Raw genomic sequence first — 21,149 nt, 5'->3', positions numbered from 1 at the left:
GAAAGACTGAATCAAACAATAAAACAACAATTGGCTAAGTTAATGATCGAGACACAAATGCCCTGAACAAAATGCTTACCATTGGCACTTTTAAACATAAGAACTAAACCACACAGTGAGACTGGATTATTGAAATATGAAATGTTAGATGGTATGCCTTATTCTCAAGGGACGCCTCCAGGGAACAATGTAGTTGAGGATCCTAGCATCCAGAAATATATAATTACTGTTATATATGGAGTGGTAATTTGTGTCGAGAAAAAGGTTGATATTAATAAAGAAGGGGGAGATTTGGGAATGTGTCCATGGGGGTTGGAAAGCCCCATGATTGAGATAACATTGGACTCTTAACGATGAGGCTATCAGGAATATAAAAGAGTTTAGAGGGAACAAAGAAGGGTGATTCAGGAGACTCCATGCAGTCTCCAGTTTCTTGTTCTCCAGCTGGTTTCTTGTTCTCCAGCCATTAAGGCATGGATGTTTCTGGGTGTTTGCTGTTGTTGTTACATTCAAAGTTGTTTGACCAATGAAAAGTTGTTTTGAAAAGAACTGCTGTGGAGAGAAGGGTATAAGAGGGGAGCCTGCCCTCAAGATAAAAAAATGCAGCACGACGAAGTTACATCAGTAAAGAAGCAAGAAAAAGAAATGAAGAGGAACAGGCTGGGAGAATGGAGACCAGGACGGGAACAGGCACTCTGATCGCCTCATGAAGATAGGTTCGGCCAAACTCAGCAAACCGCTCAGAGAAGCTCGTCGCTGGAAATAGGCGGCACTGGAGCTGGAGAGAAGCTTGAGCTGAGAGAAGAGGACCTGCGCACACAACTGCCTCTTGCTGGTAAGCAGTTGCACATTATGGGGAATCATACGCCCTTAGGAACAAAGACTGTCATGGTAACCTTACAGCTTATTCTCCTTATTAACAACTGGACAGTTTATGAGCCTGAAATATGGGACCAAACTGAGGTCAAGGTGTGGGACTCTGCAACTAAAAACGACAAGGTTGTGGTGGGATTGCTCAGCACCTGGCGAGCAGTCTCTGAGGCCTTAAAGAGCCATGTGGGACCACAGTCAGAAATGTGTGGCTTGCCAGATAGTGAGGGAGCTGTGGGCTCCTTTACTGATCCAACTGCTACACCATCAGCCCCTCTGCTGCTACAGCCATCGAAGGCTTTTGCTGTTACGCCCCCTGCTGACCTGAACGTGCCTTTTGACCCAGGCCTATTGGCTTTGAAAAGGAGATGGATATGTTTTTCTTCAATCTGGGAAGAACGGGATACATAAGGCCTGAAGCAAGAAAAGGAATGGAAAATGGAGACTGTTAAGTTATGGAACTTAAAGGATTGTTTGTTACCTTTTCTGATTGTACGTATGTATAGGCATACTTGTGTTTAGTGTGTAAAGCAATGTTCTATAAGTTTAGAAAGTTTGGTGTTCGTGTGTGCATGTTGGTGGAGTGTAGACTCCCTGCACACCCAGCACTGTTTACTTGCCTTTTATACCTTTTATAGCTTTTATACCTTTTAGAAATATTTGTTTTATAAATATTGCAAAATTCAGATTGAGATGAGACCTCATTTATAACAGTATAACAGATTCGTGTGAATATGGAACAATGCTAGGGCCGCATGGTATGATGAATGTGACCTTCTGTCTTACATACCCTTGTATAACCACAAGTCTAAGAGAAACAGAGTGGTTAATGTATATAGTTCTTGTATCTTGCAAAGGAATGTTATAGCAATTTGTGTCAATAGAGAGCTTGAAGGGAAATGTATTTGTAGGCTTTTGCTTGAAGTCTCTGATATCTGGGGGGTTTCAGAATAATTGCTAACCATTATGACTATTGCATGGGACACTATGCAAGTCTCTGATATCTGGCCAGAAGATTAAGGAGAAGGGGAAAGCTGAAGAATGACTAAAAGACAAAGCTTGCATGGGACAATGCATAAGTCTCTGACATACAGCCAAGTTGGACAAAGGAGAAGGACAAGAGGGAGGAAGACTATGAGCCTTCAGCACTAGAGACCCCCAGAGGGACCACCGGAGACTGATACGCATGCGCCAGTAGGAGGGTTTGGATTCTGGAAACTAATTATAATAACCCTGTTTTTTTTTAGAATAATGAATATGTATTAGCCTAGGAGCATAAAAATCAGCTGCTTGATGTAACTGGCGTGCATCTTGGTGGAGCAGAGACTCCCGGCGCACCCAGCGCTGTTTGCTGACCTCTATTCCTTTAATAAATTGTAAATTTTGATTATAGTCCTCTTTTAAAGACTGAGCCAACACTTCTTTAAATTGTGGCCCAACATGCATGTCAATCTGACACACTAAGTGATAAAATCTTTTTTTTTTTGTAAGCAACAAACTTAGTTAGTTAGGTTCTATGTCAATAATCACTGCAGCCTTGTAACAGAAGAACTTTTAATTATCTGCACATAAGAATATGTTGTCACAGAAAAAGCATCCCATAAAAAGGAAATGCAAAGGGTCCAGTGTTTCTCTGCAGTCTGGTTTTGCACACATTGCTACTGACTAGCCACAGCAACATAATGCAGCAAGGGCACAACCTGAAGGGCTGTGCACAGGATTTGGATCCAACAACTCCTTTGCTGCTATTTAGGCTATTCCTGTACAGCTCAGGGCTCTGACTAAAAACCAATTTCTCCTTAAGTAATTCTGTCTGGTTGACTTGCTACATGCGCCATCTCAGGAACACTTGGAACTGTAGGAAATACATTAGTATATGCAGTCAGCTAGACAATTCCCACTGTGTGTTTTAAAATTACCAGGGTATAAATAAATTACCAGCCGTCAACAGTGGCTGTGTATATTCAGTATGCCTTATCAGATGATATTTTCCTGAAATTACTACAAAAGAAATGGGTCTCAAGAAGCTCCTGCTCTCTTATCAGGGAGTAAGAACAAAAATGGTTCTGCATTAAGTATTTAAACTGCACTTGGCACAGTGGAGAAGCAAAAATTGTGGTGAATGTAAAAAACAAAACAAAACAAAAAAGAGCTCCCATTTATGCACATACTTCCACAGATTTTTTTATTGCATTATTTAAACATCACACAGCCATTAATGGATTTTAGCCTCACAAAATCCATCAAGTTGGTAAATCCTTTGTGAGATTTGAGATTCTCAAAAGAGAACAGAGGGCTCTGCTCAGGATTATATAGAAAGCTCACAATCATGTTGACCAGACTTGCAGTTCCTGAATTGATTTTCACTAGTTTGATTTATTCTTCAGGTTGAGAGTAAAGCCACAGAAATTTATCTTTGTAACACGTTATGTAGACCCAAATGGAGATGCAGAACTCTAGAGAAAGAAGAATGTGCTAACAAAAAATGAGAACAATAAAAGTCTGGTTACATCTTAATAACACACAGAGAGGTGAGACTGTGTCTTAGAGAGATCATGAAGAAAAGCTTAGCGTCAGCAGATTTTAATTCCTCCACATTTCAATTTAATAACCATTCAAAAAAATTCACCGAAATATTTAGTACAAGTGACAAATTTAAATGAAAACATTTACATAGTGCGATACAAAAAATAATCTCTTATCAGCTGCTATTGATAGGAGAAATGATGTTTTGATGTTACAGATATAAGATGTATGTATGTAATTGATTGAACAGTCCACTTTAATTAACAAGGTCTTGAGCACTTACTCTTAGCCTGTCTTTGGGCAAAGCAACAGCTCCCTGCTTGATGATTTCCAGAACCCGCTCCACTGACAGTTCAGCTTCAGCTTGCTTTAATCGGGAGCTGAAAAAGCTGATCACCTGGAATGAAAAACCAGAGCACATAAACAAATAGAAGAGATCTTTGTATCAATTTACACATGAAGCTTTCGTCTTCTTTCCCTGGATCAATGTATCTGGACTTTTTAAAGAAAAAGCATGTCATTGCTTGTGTCACAATTAGGAAAACTTTGTTAATGACAAATTAGCATAATCATCAGTATTCTCCTGCAGTCACATTTTTAATGTGTGGATGAATTTACAATTTAACACATACAGCTGAAATAATAAGATTTTCAAGTACTGCACGCTGAAACATGCTTATAATCCTATCCTTCTTCTTATGCACATCAGGATTTTCAGGGCATTCCTGTCTACTTTCCATAGTTTGGGCCAGAAATTTACTTTATTTTTCAAGTCTTAAAATAAAATCCCTTTATTTTCCTTAACTCCCAGATAGAGGGCTCTAAGACAACCATTAATATAACTACAAGAGTCTACATGACTTGCGCAGTGGTTTTGTAGCATCCAAAGCCATAGCAACTTGACAAAAACAAAATAAAACAAAAACCTCCTCTTCCCCCCAAATAAACTACCCGAAGTCCCTCACGTACCTCTCCCATCACAAATCCCAGGCCCAAGGACCTGTACACTCCCTCTCAATACTCTCATCGTCTTTGGTGAGGCCAAGATGATTTTCACCATATTTCCTCTCCTTTCTGTGACCCAGCTGGTCCTTCTCAGACAGAACACAGTTAGGTCAAGCTTTAACTTTTATCCCTCTCCAAGCTCAGTAGGTCACACCAGCAGCAGACATTCCGCCGGCAGTTCTCCATGTGGGACATCAGAAAACCTCAATTTCAATAGCTCCTTTCATCCAAAAAGAGCACACTTTGCAAGCCCCATCCCTTCTCCCAGAGGAACTTGTCAGCCACACAGGGGAACTGAATCTCAAAACCATGTGAAAAGTATAGGGGATAAAACTTCAACACCCTACTTAGAGTCCTTTGAAAGCACCACAAGATGGTCAGAAGTACTTCATAGAGCCCGTGCACATCTGAGCACTCAGCTGCCCTTTGGTTAGAGCCACGAATGGTTTTCACTCACTACTGGTAGGTTTCCCAACTTCTCATACATGTTAGACACACTCTTCTCTGCAAAGTGGCAATGTTCACTTGTGGCTGAATTGTGACCTCCAGTGCATCAAATAATCTTTTGTTAATTCTCCCAAGTAGAAGGGGGAAGAGTGTATTATGCTACAAAACCTCTGCTGAGATCTCTTTGTTCTGTAGTGAGACACAGCTGGAGCCAGCATCCATTACCCTAATTATGCCTCCCAGCTCAGCTGCTGTTAATAAAACAAAAACAGATGATGGTTTGAATTCATTTGGATTCAAATTTGTTGTTTCTCTTGTGATCCTCAAAGCTTTAGAGGTTGTTTTGAGCAAGTAGAGTTACTGAATCTCAAAACAATTTTCTCTAGAAACTGTAAAGCACCAACCGAGTAGGATACAGAGATGACAGTTACTGCAAGCTGCTTTTTGGGTTGGTATATATGTCTATAAAAATGTATTGTTTTGATTTTGTTTTGTTTCAATCAAGGGAAGTGTGGAAATCATTTAAGGGAAAATTTAGGTTTAACCTTCTGTATGGCTGTTAAGATTATCTCTGTAGTTGAATAAGAGGGGGCCTCTGGCAGAAGTAGCAGGTAGGTTTTTATATTCCAACAGATAAGGGCTGAGTGTAGCACTGGGATCTATGATCCTTGGAGGAGAGAAGAAAAAAAAAAAAGAGAATAGGAAGATGTGCTGAGTTCTTAAGTGAAGGAGCTGGAGGGAAGAACCAGAAGTTACTCAGGAAAATAGCAAGAAACAGTTTCCACAAAGAGCAGGAGAACCTCAGAGGGAGGCTGACATGGTTTTAGTATAGAGTCTGGGACAAATTGATGGTAGAGGATACACAGCTCCTATAGAAACAAGAAAGTTGCCCACAAACTTCGAAAATAAAAACACCTTCCTGTATTTCAACAGTTGTCTGTTGTCAGTAATCACAGTTGAAACCTATCCTCACCCAGGGTAGGCTTATGAAGAGAATACATCTTGTTAGTGTTCCTTACTAGCTCAAGTTCTTCTAAACCACAACAAAAGCAAAACTTAATATTGGGCTTTTAATCAAAAGGATAAAATACTATCATAAAGTATACGTATAAAAAACAAATGAAGCTTGCAGATATCATGTAAATCCTGGCATTTCCTATTTTGGAAAGACAAATGCTCCATCTGAACATGTTTTTAAATATATATATATTTTTTTTTTAATATTTGTGTGGTGAAGGTGCTAATCTTGGTTGAGTTATATTCCACAAAGAACAAAAGTGAGATAGGCTTCCAATATTTTCAGGGCATGTCAGCATTTCAAGGAATTTTGAATTGCTATTTTTGGTATGCAGTTGAAGACTAAAATTAAAAATATCTACTTAAATAATAGTACATATCTGTAAGTGTTATTTGTCTTTCTACTTCAGACAAAGTGGAACTGGAGTAATTCTCTTTGTAACCCTGATGGTAGAGTACTCCTATGAGATATGGATTACAAGAAAAAAAAAACAAACAACAAAACAAGATGAATTATACAGAGGACATACAAGAAGAGGTATTTGCTTATTACCGTTATATCAGCAATAAAATCAAAAAGCATCCAGCATGAACTCCCTACTGCCCGAGCTCCCATCTCTGTACCTGAAGGTCAAACACTTTACCTAATTATCTGCCGAAATACAAAAAATGAAAATGAAAGCTTAACATAATGTCAAGGAAAAGTAGCCTTTTCCTTTGAAGGAGCTTTAATTATTTTCCCTACATAAGTAACAGAGCTGTATTTAAAATAATCTTGAAAGCGAACAGATTTCAATTCTGTGTCCGCTTAAAAAGAAAACAAACCAAAAAAGCAAACTGTCTGGATAGTATTATATGAGTTTCAAGTTTTAGTACATGCTTTAAAACCCAATGCTGAGCACATTATTCTAAAGTATAGAAAAAAGAAGACCTCAACACAGATGAAAACTAGACTGAGAGATTGTCCTGGTTTCAGTTAGAATTAATTTTCTTCCTAGTAGCTGGTGGAATGCTGTGTTTTGGCTTAGGATGAGAAGAGTGCTGACTATCTTAGAAGAGGATATTGCAAGGACCCAAAAGGGTTCCGGTGGGCTTTTGGTATAGCTGCCTTAGAGACAGAGGGCATTAAACAATTATCTACCTTGCCTGGTCTCTCAGAGGACCCCTCTGTTGTGGGGTTGCTGAGGGTCGAAGAACAGCAAGTGCCAATCGCTACCACAACTGTGCACCGTCGGCAATATCGCACTAACCGAGACTCCCTGATTCCCATCCATAAGCTAATTCGTCAATTGGAGAGCCAAGGAGTGATCAGCAAGACCCATTCACCTTTCAATAGTCCCATATGGCCAGTGCGAAAGTCTAATGGCGAGTGGAGACTAACAGTGGACTATCGTGGCCTGAACGAAGTCACGCCACCACTGAGTGCTGCAGTGCCGGACATGCTGGAACTTCAGTACGAACTTGAATCGAAGGCAGCCAAGTGGTACGCCACAATTGATATCGCTAATGCATTTTTCTCCATCCCTCTAGCAGCAGAGTGCAGGCCACAATTTGCCTTCACTTGGAGGGGAGTCCAATATACTTGGAATAGGCTGCCCCAGGGGTGGAAACACAGCCCTACCATTTGCCATGGACTGATCCAGTCTGCGCTAGAGCAGGGGAAAGCTCCTGAACATCTGCAGTACATCGATGACATTATTGTGTGGGGTGACACAGCAGAGGAAGTTTTCGAGAAAGGGAAGAAAATAGTCCAAATCCTTCTGAAAGCCGGTTTTGCCATAAAACAAAATAAAGTCAAAGGACCTGCACGAGAGATCCAGTTTTTAGGAATAAAATGGCAAGATGGACGTCGTCAAATCCCAATGGATGTGATCAACAAAATAACAGCTATGTCTCCACCAACTAACAAAAAAGAAACACAGACTTTCCTAGGTGTTGTGGGGTTTTGGAGAATGCACATCCCAAATTACAGTCTGATTGTAAACCCGCTCTACCAAGTAACCCGTAAGAAGAATGAGTTTGAATGGGGCCCTGAGCAACGACAAGCCTTTGAACAAATCAAGCAGGAAATAGTCCATGCAGTAGCCCTTGGGCCAGTTCGAACAGGACCAGATGTAAAGAATGTGCTCTACACTGCAGCCGGGGAGAACGGCCCCACCTGGAGCCTCTGGCAGAAAGAACCTGGGGAAACTCGAGGTCGGCCCCTGGGGTTTTGGAGTCGGGGATACAGAGGATCTGAGGCCCGCTATACTCCAACTGAAAAGGAGATATTGGCAGCATATGAAGGAGTTCGATCTGCTTCGGAGGTGGTCGGTACTGAAGCGCAGCTCCTCCTAGCACCCCGATTGCCGGTACTAGGCTGGATGTTCAAGGGAAGGGTCCCCTCTACGCATCATGCAACTGATGCTACATGGAGCAAGTGGGTTGCACTGATTACTCAGCGGGCTCGAATAGGAAACCCCAGTCGCCCAGGAATATTGGAAGTGATCATGGACTGGCCAGAAGGCAAATACTTTGGGATATCATCAGAGGAGGAGGTGGGTCGTGCTGAAGAAGCCCCACTGTACAACCAGTTGCCAGAGAATGAAAAGAAATATGCCCTGTTCACTGATGGGTCCTGTCGTATTGTGGGGAAGCATCGGAGATGGAAGGCTGCTGTATGGAGTCCTACGCGACGAGTTGCAGAAGCTGCTGAGGGAGAAGGTGAATCGAGTCAGTTTGCAGAAGTGAAAGCCATTCAGCTGGCTTTAGACATTGCTGAACAAGAAAAATGGCCAGTTCTCTATCTCTACACCGATTCATGGATGGTAGCAAATGCCCTTTGGGGATGGTTACAGCAATGGAAGCAAAACAACTGGCAGCGTAGGGGCAAACCCATCTGGGCTGCTGCACTGTGGCAAGATATTGCTGCTCGGGTAGAGAACCTGGCTGTGAAAGTACGCCACGTAGATGCTCATGTGCCCAAGAATCGGGCTACTGAAGAACATCAAAACAACCAGCAGGTGGATCAGGCTGCTAAGATTGAAGTAGCTCAGGTGGACCTGGATTGGCAGCATAAAGGTGAATTATTTATAGCCCGATGGGCCCATGACACCTCAGGCCATCAAGGTAGAGACGCAACATACAGATGGGCTCGTGATCGAGGGGTGGACTTGACCATGGACGCTATAGCACAGGTTATTCATGACTGTGAAACATGTGCTGCAATCAAGCAAGCCAAACGGTCAAAGCCTCTTTGGTATGGAGGACGATGGCTGAAATATAAATATGGAGAGGCCTGGCAGATTGATTACATCACACTCCCTCAAACTCGCAATGGCAAGCGCCACGTACTTACCATGGTGGAAGCAACCACCGGATGGCTGGAAACATATCCTGTGCCTCATGCCACCGCCCGGAACACCATCCTGGGCCTTGAAAAGCAAGTCCTATGGCGACATGGCACCCCAGAAAGAATAGAGTCAGACAATGGAACTCATTTCCAAAACAACCTTATAGACACTTGGGCCAAAGAACATGGTATTGAATGGGTGTATCACATCCCCTATCATGCACCAGCCTCCGGGAAAGTTGAACGATACAATGGCCTGTTAAAGACTACCTTGAAAGCAATGGGCGCTGGGACGTTCAAAAAGTGGGATACGCATTTGGCAAAGGCCACCTGGTTAGTCAATACTAGGGGATCTACCAACCGAGCTGGACCTGCCCAATCAAACCTGTTACGTACTGTAGATGGGGATAAAGTTCCTGTAGTGCATGTAAGAAATATGCTGGGTAAAACAGTCTGGGCTACTCCTGCCTCAGGAAAAGGCAAACCTATTCGTGGAATTGTTTTCGCTCAGGGACCTGGATACACTTGGTGCGTGATGCAAAAGAACGGAGAGGTCCGGTGTGTACCTTGAGGAGATTTAATACTGGGTGAGAATAGCCCATGAACTGAATTGTACCATGTTAATTGGTATATTATACTGTATGTTATCACTACCATGATTACTATAGGTGACTAATTAGAATGTATGGAAAAGAGTGTAACCTGAGCATGACATAAATGGTATGGAATAAGGGGTGGATAGATGTCCTGGTTTCAGTTAGAATTAATTTTCTTCCTAGTAGCTGGTAGGGTGCTGTGTTTTGGCTTAGGATGAGAAGAGTGCTGATAACACCCCGATGCTTTAATTGTTGCAGAGCAGTGCTTATACTAAGCCAAGGACATCCCAGCCTTTTGCTCTGTCCTGCCAACGGGCAGGCTGGGGGTGCAGTAAGAGCTGGGAGGGGACAGACCCAGGACAGGTGACCCAAACTAGCCAAAGGGGTATTCCATACCATCTGACGTCATGCTAAACAATATATAGGGGTGGCTAGCCGGGGGAGGGGGCCGGACTGCTCGGGGTTAGGCTGGGCATCATCGGTCAGCGGGTGGTGAGCAATTGCATTGTGCATCACTTGTTTGTACATATTATTATTACTTTCCTATTATCACCATTGTATCATTATTATTATTATTGTTATTATTATTTTTATTATTATTATTTTCCTGTCTTATTAAACTGTCTTTATCTCAACTCACGGGCTTCACTTTCCATTTCTCTCCCCCGTCCCAGAGAGGGAGGGGGGAGGGTGAGCGAACGGCTGCGTGGTGTTTAGCTGCCGGCCGGGTTAAACCACGACAGAGATGTACACACCTTTTTTTTTTTCTTATTGTATCTATTTTTGATATTCTGAAAGTTATTCTCTCACTGATCATTTGGGTAATTGGTCTACAAAAGCTGAAAATAACTACAAACTATGCAACACGAAGCTTAACAAGACCCTGTGAATTATTTGGATCTAAGTCATGATGTGTACTGAAAGGCCCTCTCCATGCAAGGAACACAACCCATTTTAAAAAGCTCTCTTCAATCTGGCTTCCATATTAACAGAGATTAAAAGGCATGTTTAATCCTGGATTAAACAACCCCTCATCAGGAATATATTATCAGTGTCCAGATAAAACAGTGTATCTGGAGGGTGCAGTGCTTTGCCCTATCAGGATCACCTAATTCTGGTTGTGCAATGTGCATGCAGCTGCATGGCTTGGTTGCCATCAGCTCAGGGATTTCTTGTGCAGTGTAGACAGCAGCACAAGTTATTGTGGCATAATATACTTAAGACCTCTAAACAAAAACTGTTTTCTATAGTGATTTCCAAAATCGTTTTTCATGAAGTATTTCCATTTAAGAGGTCTGTTTTTCCTGAGACTCATCTTTAGTCCTTTTGTTTTATAAACAATAAATTTAAAACATTTCCAGAGATTAAAAGTGCTACAAGAAAGCTAGAATGATTTAGAAAGATTTAAAAGAGATATTTTGGTTTTTGGAGATCATATATTTTTTTATTACTTTGTCCATCTATTGTTTTCAATATGACTGACAGTCTGAGGTAAAGAAACATGTATTTGTATTTCCTGTAGCATACACCAAGCAGCACAGCTATCAAGGACAAGATGTTTTCTCTACTTGGATTCTTTCAGTGTAAACTAAAGTGCTGTGAGGCCCCAAATCCATTCACATGCAGTACTGCTGCCTAACTAACACAACTCTTCACTTTCTCCTGCAGCTAAAAATAACAGTGCAATTCACTGTTGCCTTCTCTGCCCACAATTTTCAAGGTTATCTCTGCAAAAGAGAAAAACAAGTTAGCGGCAAATGAAAAAATTTGGATTCCTTTTTCATATTTTTTTCTTTCTTTTTTTTTTTTTTCTGTGTGAAGTGATGAGAAGAAAAAGACACATTTTGACATTTGCTATTTAACATTTCCAGCCTTGTTCACCACTGATAGAGTAACATGCTGTATTCACAGCACAGTGAAAGGAGAAGAAAAGGAGAAAACAAACCTATTGTTACAAAGTACCACAGGATTAGCACTTCATCTAAGTAGCTTCCTAAGGAAAACATAAACCACATCTATGTTCAGTAGCTGACAGTCATCCTCTGTCCTGGAGGGAAAGCAAAGCAAAACAATGCTCCCTGGAGCCACCTTGTTTAAGAAGGGACGCAACTGCTTCAGGTAGTTCAATAGCAGGAAAAATGCAAAAGGTTTATCAGCAAACTTGAAGTACTGAAAAGGTTTTCAGCTTCACTTTGAAACTAGGAGTGTGTTCAAAGATGTGAACTTTTCAAGGTGCTCTGCTTCCATTTTCCCATTCCTGGCAAAGAAAGTGGGTAGGAGTGGAGAAAAGGGAAAAAAACACTGAAAGTTTTTAGCCAGGCTTTAGTAATTAGCAGGATCAAGTTGATGAAAAATTAGTTCTCATGCTCACTGCAAGTCCTGCAGGTCTTGAAATAGAAGTTGCTATGCCAGAGCCAAGCCAGCTCAACTAATTTTAAAATCTAGCAGGGAAATGTCTTTGGAGTATTAAATTCCTGGTAGGAAATTGTATCAATCTGATCCTTTGCATCACTAAACCATCGCTCCCAGCGTCCTGATTTCTATCAGGCTATTTTGCACACAAAATTCTAGCAGCTCCTAGATATCTAGATATCACGATATTTATTAGTAGCTCACAGAAGACTTGGGAAGAATGAAAGTAATAAAAGCCAATGAGTTCTTATGATGGTCATGAACCAAAGTCATCTTTAGGAATTACTAGTGAAGAGTCTCCACCAAATTCCTGGCACATGTGAGCCTGCTGACTAAATTATAGACCACCTTGGAAACAGAGGCACAGAGAGAGCTCACAGCTGAAATATTTCTGCAGTAGGCCAGAACAGGAACCATGACATTCCTCTTTGTTCATCATCCAGAGGAAGAATATCTCATTTAGATAAACAAGATGCACACTATCCTATTAAGATGACTTTCTAAATGAAAAGTAAATTAATAGGAAACAGAAGGTATTTTGATTTCAGTTTCTTCTGTACAGCATTAACTGTTCCCGTATGTTCCCAATCAGCTGTCAATGGTGATTTTTAGCTTATTTATAAAAAAACAGAGGTAGATAGTATAATACAGTTTTCAATAAAAGACTGTTCTATATGCTGATGATCCCTTAAACATTCATCTGTTTTTACCTCAGTTATGAAGCTCACAGAGGTTACTTGTTATCTCCAGGATTACCTTTGCAGAGTAACCTGAATAGTCCAAACCCTGAGGCAAAGTCCTGAGCTACCATGCCAAAATCTGCACAGAGTTAATCTGGGCAATTGCCACTGTTCTGAGCATCTGGTTGAGCTGCAAAGCTATACTCAGATTCACATATGCCTGCAGACACTTCTGCTCTGTCTCCTACCCCAGTGTTATCCTGTCAAATGCTAGTTGATCTAGAGGCCTCCTGTCGTGGTTTAACCCGGCCGGCAGCTAAACACCACGCAGCCATTCGCTCACCCTCCCCCTCCCTCTCTGGCACAGGGGAGAGAAATGGAAAGTGAAGCCCGTGAGTTGAGATAAAGACAGTTTAATAAGACAGGAAAATAATAATAACAATAATAATAATAACAATAATGATGATAATAGTACTACTAATAATAATGTGTACGAAACAAGTGATGCACAATGCAATTGCTCACCACTCGCTGACCGATGCCCAGCCTAACCCCGAGCAGTCCGGCCCCCTCCCCCTGCTAGCCACCCCTATCTGTTGTTCAGCATGACATCAGATGGGATGGAATACCCCCTTTGGCTAGTTTGGGTCACCTGTCCTGGGTCTGTCCCCTCCCAGCTCTTACTGCACCCCCAGCCTGCCTGTTGGCAGGACAGAGCAAAAGGCTGAGATGTCCTTGGCTTGGTATAAGCACTGCTCTGCAACAATTAAAACATCGGGGTGTTATCAGCACTCTTCTCATCCCAAGCCAAAACACAGCATTCCACCAGCTACTAGGAAGAAAATTCTGTTCTAACTGAAACCAGGACACCTCCAGAGTTGAAGTCCCTGGAAATCTCCCACAGTGCTTTGTTATTATAAACATTAGAAAGTCTTTCCTTACGCCTACCCGTGAATCTTCTCTGCCACAATTTACATGAGTTACTTGCCCTATATACGTAGAACAGGTTATTCTCTTTCTCTTCACAGCAGTGTTTTATTTGAAAAATATCAGCTTTCATCTTCTTTTGGGCTAATCAGCACCCATTCTATTTGTCCTTAGAAGTCCTGTTTTCTACCACTCTTGTTTCTCTCTAGATTTCTTCCATGGTGCCTAAACCCAGAGTAATCCAGCTAGCACATCACTAGCATGAGCAGGCTGAGAGGATAGCGGATGCCTCTTTCCATTTGAACAGTAAACTACAGGTTACTATTTTCTCAGTACGTTTTCCAACTCATTATGCTTTTTTATTTATTTATTATTTTTTTTAGCATTTTTACCTCTTCTGTGCTTCCTATTTTGGTTTAAAAACAGTAATTACTGAAGTCAAAATATGTCATTCTTATTTTATACGTTCATGATATGGCAACCTGGCAACTGCTTTACTGTCCAAAAATCAGTATGGATTGTTTATATGCTGTATTTTGGTCAGCTTTCTTCAATACAGTTACAGTGTACTATCACACTGTCTAGTAGTATTTCTGTTCCAAATATGAATCTGGAGTACGGTTTAGGACAAGAAAATCTTACACCCTATGTATGAAGGATTTTGCTGAAGCACAAGGAGATGTTGCAGTGACACAGAGCAGAACATATTCCTTCTGCTCACAATGGACTCCTAGTGACATCTGGTGATGGAAATTATACTTCCACAGTAGGGTGGGTGGACATAATGCAAGTGTACTTCCCTGTGTAGAAGTACCCATTGATGGAACCAGTATGCAGCACTGTCCTGGTTTCAGTTAGAACAGAATTAATTTTCTTCCTAGTAGCTGGTGGAATGCTGTGTTTTGGCTTAGGATGAGAAGAGTGCTGATAACACCCCGATGCTTTAATTGTTGCAGAGCAGTGCTTATACTAAGCCAAGGACATCCCAGCCTTTTGCTCTGTCCTGCCAACGGGCAGGCTGGGGGTGCAGTAAGAGCTGGGAGGGGACAGACCCAGGACAGGTGACCCAAACTAGCCAAAGGGGTATTCCATACCATCTGACGTCATGCTAAACAATATATAGGGGTGGCTAGCCGGGGGAGGGGGCCGGACTGCTCGGGGTTAGGCTGGGCATCATCGGTCAGCGGGTGGTGAGCAATTGCATTGTGCATCACTTGTTTGTACATATTATTAGTGGTAGTACTATTGTCATCATTGTATTATTATTATTATTATTGTTATTATTATTTTCCTGTCTTATTAAACTGTCTTTATCTCAACTCACGGGCTTCACTTTCCATTTCTCTCCCCCATCCCAGAGAGGGAGGGGGAGGGTGAGCGAATGGCTGCGTGGTATTTAGCTGCCGGCCGGGTTAAACCACAACAGTCTTTTTGGCACCCAACGTGTCTGTAACAGTTGGCTGGGATGGATGTTAAAAAAAGAATATGAGCAGGTCAAGAAGAGGGAGATCCTTCCCATGAATACAGCCTCCTAGCTTCCAGCAACATACATTTTAGGAATTTCTTGAGCCAGGAGCACACTTCCATTTCATGTGATCTCACCATCCTGTGTGGCCATGACAACAGAGCTCTCACCTTCATCACTGCAGAGAAATGCTGGAACAAAGTTTGGGAGCCAGGATCTCGTTTTGGTTCTTCTCAGATGCTGCCCACATGGTCCCAGCAAGCTTCCCCCATGCATAAAGCAAGGCTAACGTGCTTTGCCACTCTTTCAAGTGGTAGAAAGATCAGTTAAATTTTTTTGTCTGTAGCACACAAGACAAAGGCTTGTTCTGTACAGGATGGTAGTACTGCTGATACCATGTATGAACTGGAGGATGTGGCAGGCTAGAAAAGGAGTCAGCTGAATCTAATATTTTATTCAGATCTGCAAGCCTGACAGTTCTCACTACGTGCCAGCTGGTGACAGGTACATTTAAAAAAGAAAATCTTTATTTGACATCCTGCTTCTCTAACAAAGGAGCTATTAAAAAATTCAACATGTTCCCTTGGAAAGCTTTAAATAGTTTCAGAATGTAACTGGCATTATGCTGTAACCCAATATTAAATACTTTTGGGGAGGAACTGTTTAAATTGTTGAGGAAAACCTACATTTAACTGTTACAAGGGAAAGGACATGCTGCTTTCTGTGGGAGGCAAGGAGCTGTCAGGCACAAGGACCTGGACACCACTAGTTTTCCTGGTTCTGGACATGCAAACAGAGAAGGTCCCTATCTCAGTCAGGAACGAAGAACAGTTATCTTGACTGCACTCTGTTCTGCTTTACACAACCTGGAGACAACTTGTCCTAATCATCCAGGCAGTATCATGCTGTCTGTACTCTGCAGCTGCCAGAAGTTTGGAGAGTTTTGAGCTCTGAAACCTCTGCTGTCCGAACTCTTGCATGACCAGAAAATATGAAGTGAGAACAGAAGAGGAAGGGTTAGGTACAGAACAGGGTTTCAGTTCTACATTTTTGTCAAGAGTAAAAATTACTTTCCTTTATGGCTCATCAAAAATCTGTCAGTCTTCTGTAATATTTTAAAGTAAAAGCAAATCAAAAAAAGAACTTCTTCAGATTTTTATTTATACTGAATAAATGCTCTATTCATCGCAGCAAGAAATTTAGCACCCTGTTCAGCCTCTACTTCCAGCATTTTGCATCCAGTGGTCACAGCACAACTTCAAGCATTGCTCAGCTCTGCAAATACTGCCTAGAGGACATAGAGGGACTTCTTGCACTTTACATCTGTTATTTTCTAGCAGGAATCATTACTCGGGTCCTCAAGACACTTTGTAGGTGAAAGCAACATACGTTCAGATACAGACCAGGCAATGAAGCAACTGAGTGCCCGCTCATAGCTATTTAACAAAGTCCCCTATAATCATTAATAGTCTGGTGATAGGAGTAAGAGAAATGAAAATGATTTCATGATAATGAAATACTACTTTTTCTCCTCCAAAAGACAGGCTTATAACAAGGGGTAGTTAAGAGAAGTTGACACTGTTCTTCCTTAAAGGAAGTGAAAGATGTGTCACAGGTTGGGAATTCCTTACCAGAGGCATCTCCAAATCCCTCTGGCTCTATTGAATAAAGATGTTGCCCAAAATAAGTCACAGTGGAGGCCCAGAGAATAGGGGAGGGAAACTCAACATTTGAACACATTCTAAAAGAAACTGATAGAGATGAATATTTTCCACCTCTCAAAAGGATAAAGAGGTCAAATAACAAAGAGTAAGCATCCTTTAAATAATAGATCACTTACCAGACCTATATTTTGCATTATGTCCTGGAAAGAAGGTGAAAGAAGAGTTTGAAACTTCTCAAACAGATCCTGCTTGTAAAGCGGCGCATACACCAAGTTTGGGTTGTGATGAAGGGAATTAGTGAGGCAGGAGTTGATAATCTCTAACATCATTCAGATCACTTCCTCGATCACATTCAAGTCTTGTGCCTTTAAGAAAGGAATAAAAGGTTAGTGTGCCCATTTCCATTGTAAAATATATTAGGTAATAAAGACAGTGCATAGGCAATTATTACTAATGGAGCTATTAGCTGGTTAATGGTTAATGTCTCAGTGGTGAACTAATCTGGCATGCCTGAATATCTGGAAAGAGATCTGTTTTCTCTTGTTATAACCAAAATCCTAACTGAATGCATTGCACTCTAGTATTCAGCCTCATGGCTTGATTTTCTCAACAGGAACCATCATCTCATCCCAAAGACCAAATATTGTAATCAGTCAAATTTATTAAGGGTTAGAGAAGGGTAAGATTTTAAAAAGTTATTAAGGGTTAAATTTTTAAATATATTTTCTAAAAATAATAAATACTAAATAATTAATAAATATAATAGTAAACAATAAAATTAATTAATTAATTAATTAAAAAGTTAGTAAGGGTTATTAAGGGTAAGAGAACGTAGTCTTTTCAATACTTCCTCTGCTAGGTAAAAGCAGTTCAACGTGAATTTAGTTTCATACATTTTACTTTTGGTCCCTGTCGGGGGGAGGTAGGATATAGGGAATAGGGAGAAGAGAGGTGAAAACAGGAAGAAAAATCAGAAAAATAAAAAGTGCCTGTGTGGTGGTTTTACTCAGGTGGGCAGCCGAGCTCCACCACAACCGCTCTCTCACTCCCCCTCTCCTCAAAGAGGAAGGGGGAGAAAATACAACACAGAGAACTCAAGGTTTCTCTTTGTTCCACAAAGGCATCTCTTTGTTCCACAAAGAATAATTCATCGGCATTGTCGTCCTGGCCGGGTAGTCTGTAATAGACTCCCACAACCACATCCCCTTAATTTGATCATCCCCCCCGCAGAGGCTCTCAATTTTGCCATTGCCAACTTAACGTTCCACACAGTCCAGCCCCTTCTTCACATACATCGCCAGCCCCCCACCTCACCTACCCTGTCTATCCCTCCTGAGGAGCCTGTAACCATCTATTGTGACACACCAGCCACAGGAATCATCTCACCAGGTTTCACTTAAGGATTGTTTCTGTCAAAGAAGAATATGATCCCACAGACAGATCGTGCTGGTTTCAGTTAGGACAGAGTTAATTTTCTTCCTAGTAGCTAGTAGAATGCTATATTTTGGCTTAGGATGAGAAGAGTGCTGATAACACTCCAATGTTTTAATTGTTGCAGAGCAGTGCTTACACCAAGCCAAGGACGTTTCAGCTTCTCAATCTGTCCTGCCAGCGAGCAGGCTGGGGGTGCAGCAGGAGCTGGGAGGGGACAGACCCAGGACAGCTGACCCAAACTAGCCAAAGGGGTATTCCATACCATCTGACGTCATGCTAAAGAATATCTAGGGGTGGCTAGCCGGGGGAGGGGGGGCCGGACTGCTCGGGGTTAGGCTGGGCATCGGTCAGCGGGTGGTGAGCAATTGCATTGTGCATCACTTGTTTGTACATATTATTAGTAGTAGTACTATTATCATCTTTATTGTTATTATTATTATTGTTATTATTATTTTCCTGTCTTAATAAATTGTCTTTATCTCAACTCACAGGCTTCACTTTCCCGTTTCTCTCCCCCATCCCAGAGAGGGAGGGGGGAGGGTGAGCAAATGGCTTTGTGGTGTTTAGCTGCCGGCTGGGTTAAACCACAACAGTCCTTTTTGGCGCCCAACGTGGGGCCCGAAAGGCTGAGATAACGGCAGATCTGACCAGAGTGTGTTAAACTAAAATTGGTATAAGTATTAGACCTGCTTAATAGTTGCTAGTCACAGTGCTGATTGCTTTAATCTCAAGCCTGCTGTGCCTGTTTTCCAAATTGAGTATTTTAGCACGTTATTTTCCGTATGTGCTCTCTGTCATGTTGTTTATCCTGTCTGGGCCCTGGTTTAAGATCATTATGGTACTGTGCATTGTAACAGTGGCTTATGAGACGATGAAATATCTGGTCATGACTCTAACTTGGTATTTGTACTCTGCATTGTCGTCAACTCTATACTTTGGAAACCGTATCTCGGAAACTATTAGCAATTACACCTATTGCCTTTTTTCATCAGGGAGCCAATCTGTGGAGGGGAAAGGGAAGATATTTTTACTTACTTGATTACTCTCCCTTTCTCCTTCACCACCCCTGTATCCTCCTTGATCACTCTCCCTTCCTCCTTCACCACCCTCTTATCCTCCGAGCTTGTTACAATAGCTCTCCAAGATATTGAATATTCTTGGGATACTCAGACCAGCATAGTCTTGTTGTTCTGCCTCCTCAATGCGCTTCAGGTTTTGTTTAAAGTTAAACAACTATTTAGGAATCTCATCCAGAGATCTGCCCAGAGGCAGGATAGTTGTGAGTGGCAGGGAGTATGGGAGGATATGGGCAGGTTTCTGGAGCAGTTGGCACCTCCAGTGTGTTGGAAATTCACCCCTGAACAACTGCAAAATCCTCAAAAACTGGCAGAATGCTTGAAAAAAAGGTGTCATGACTCTGGCAGTTCCAAAGTAACACAAATCATTGTAACATGCTGGGGCCTGGCTCATGCCTATCGAACTGCAATTGATACTACTATCACCTTAGTGACATACCCTGCGGCCACTCTAAGTCCTGTGACAGATTCAACGGTCACTCCGACCCCTACAATGGACTCTGCAGTCGCTCCAGTTCCAGCTCCTGCAGCCGCTCCAGCTCCAGCAGCCGCTCCAGCTCCAGCTCCTACAGCCGCTCCAGCTCCTGTGGCTGGGTCACAGAAATGAGCTGTAGCAGTACAAGTTGCCCCTGTAGAGAAGGTGAAAAAATGGTATAGAGATTCAGGTCGTTTAGAACACAGAAAGTCTTCTGCCAAATCTAGGTATAGAGATGATGATGCTGGGCCATCAGGGATTCAGGAGGAGGAAGATGAGGATGCCGAAAAATCAACAGTAACTACCCGAAACCTAAACGAGCGTGAGCTACGAGATGTGCAAAAATATTTTAGTCGCTGTATAGGTGAGCAGCTTGTCACCTGGCTACTCTGGTGCTGGGACACCAGAGCCAATTGTGTGGAATTAGAGGGCAAGGAATCCAGGTGGCTGGGATCCCTGGCTAGGGACGCTGGCATTGACAAAGCAATTGCAGATGGAGCACAATCTCACAGCCTCTGGGGGCGTCTCCTGTCAGCTGTGAGGGAAAGGTATCCCTTCAAGGAAGGACTTGCATGTCTACCAGGCAAGTGGACCACTATGGAGAAGGGAATCCAGTACCTGAGGGAATTAGCCGTACGGGAGGTGATTTATGAGGACCCAGACCACGAACAAACATCCACAGACCCAGATGAAGTCAGGTGTACACGACCCATGTGGTGGAAGTTTGTACAGACTGCACCACCATCATGCCAGCTCGTTGGCAATAATGGCCTGGAAAGAGGATGAGGAACCCACAGGGGATGAAGTGGCTAAACAACTTCGGCAGTACGAAGAAAGTCTCTCCTCTTCCTTACAGGCCTGCGTCTCGGCTGTGGAGAAACTTTCTGAAAAGGTTCACCAACTTGAAGAGAGATTATTTTCCTCCCCACCTGTACAAAGCAGTGTCTCAGCTATCAGGGGTAGGCGTTCATCCACACAAGGAAGACGATATGGTGGGTACACACCCCGTGCCACCCTGTGGTTTTACTTACAAGACCATGGAGAGGACATGAGAAAATGGGATGGAAAATCTACCGTGACCCTAGAGGCACGGGTACGTGAGTTGCAAAAGAAAACAATCAGGAAAAAGGGATTCTCTGAAAAGTTTTGAAAGTCTGAAAAGGAAGTCCAACTTCCAGCAGACAGTCCTTCAAACACAGATATGAAGAAGATTCTGACCAGGAT

At 42.2% G+C, this 21,149-nt stretch overlaps 1 protein-coding gene across 3 annotated transcripts in view; it reads right to left on the bottom strand.

Annotated features, from left to right (window-relative positions):
• The window catches only part of LOC113840894 (dymeclin-like), a 51,965-nt gene extending 33,022 nt beyond the window's left edge, over positions 1-18,943 (bottom strand). The window contains exons 1-3 of one of the 3 annotated variants that reach the window (XM_038169657.2): positions 18,327-18,943; positions 17,117-17,305; positions 3,680-3,793 (exon numbers count right to left, since the gene is read on the bottom strand). In XM_038169657.2, the coding sequence (XP_038025585.1) occupies positions 3,680-3,793; positions 17,117-17,269 (267 nt within the window). In that variant the 5' untranslated portion in view covers positions 17,270-17,305; positions 18,327-18,943. Of the gene's footprint in view, positions 1-3,679; positions 3,794-17,116; positions 17,306-18,258 lie in introns of all 3 variants that reach the window. The other 2 variants (XM_038169658.2, XM_038169656.2) reach the window with 2 other exon arrangements.
• Positions 18,944-21,149: the final 2,206 nt, after the last annotated feature.

This window comes from Anas platyrhynchos, chromosome W (genome assembly GCF_047663525.1).
Source record: "Anas platyrhynchos isolate ZD024472 breed Pekin duck chromosome W, IASCAAS_PekinDuck_T2T, whole genome shotgun sequence".
NCBI lineage: Eukaryota > Metazoa > Chordata > Aves > Anseriformes > Anatidae > Anas > Anas platyrhynchos.
This window is presented reverse-complemented; position numbering and strand designations above follow the sequence as displayed.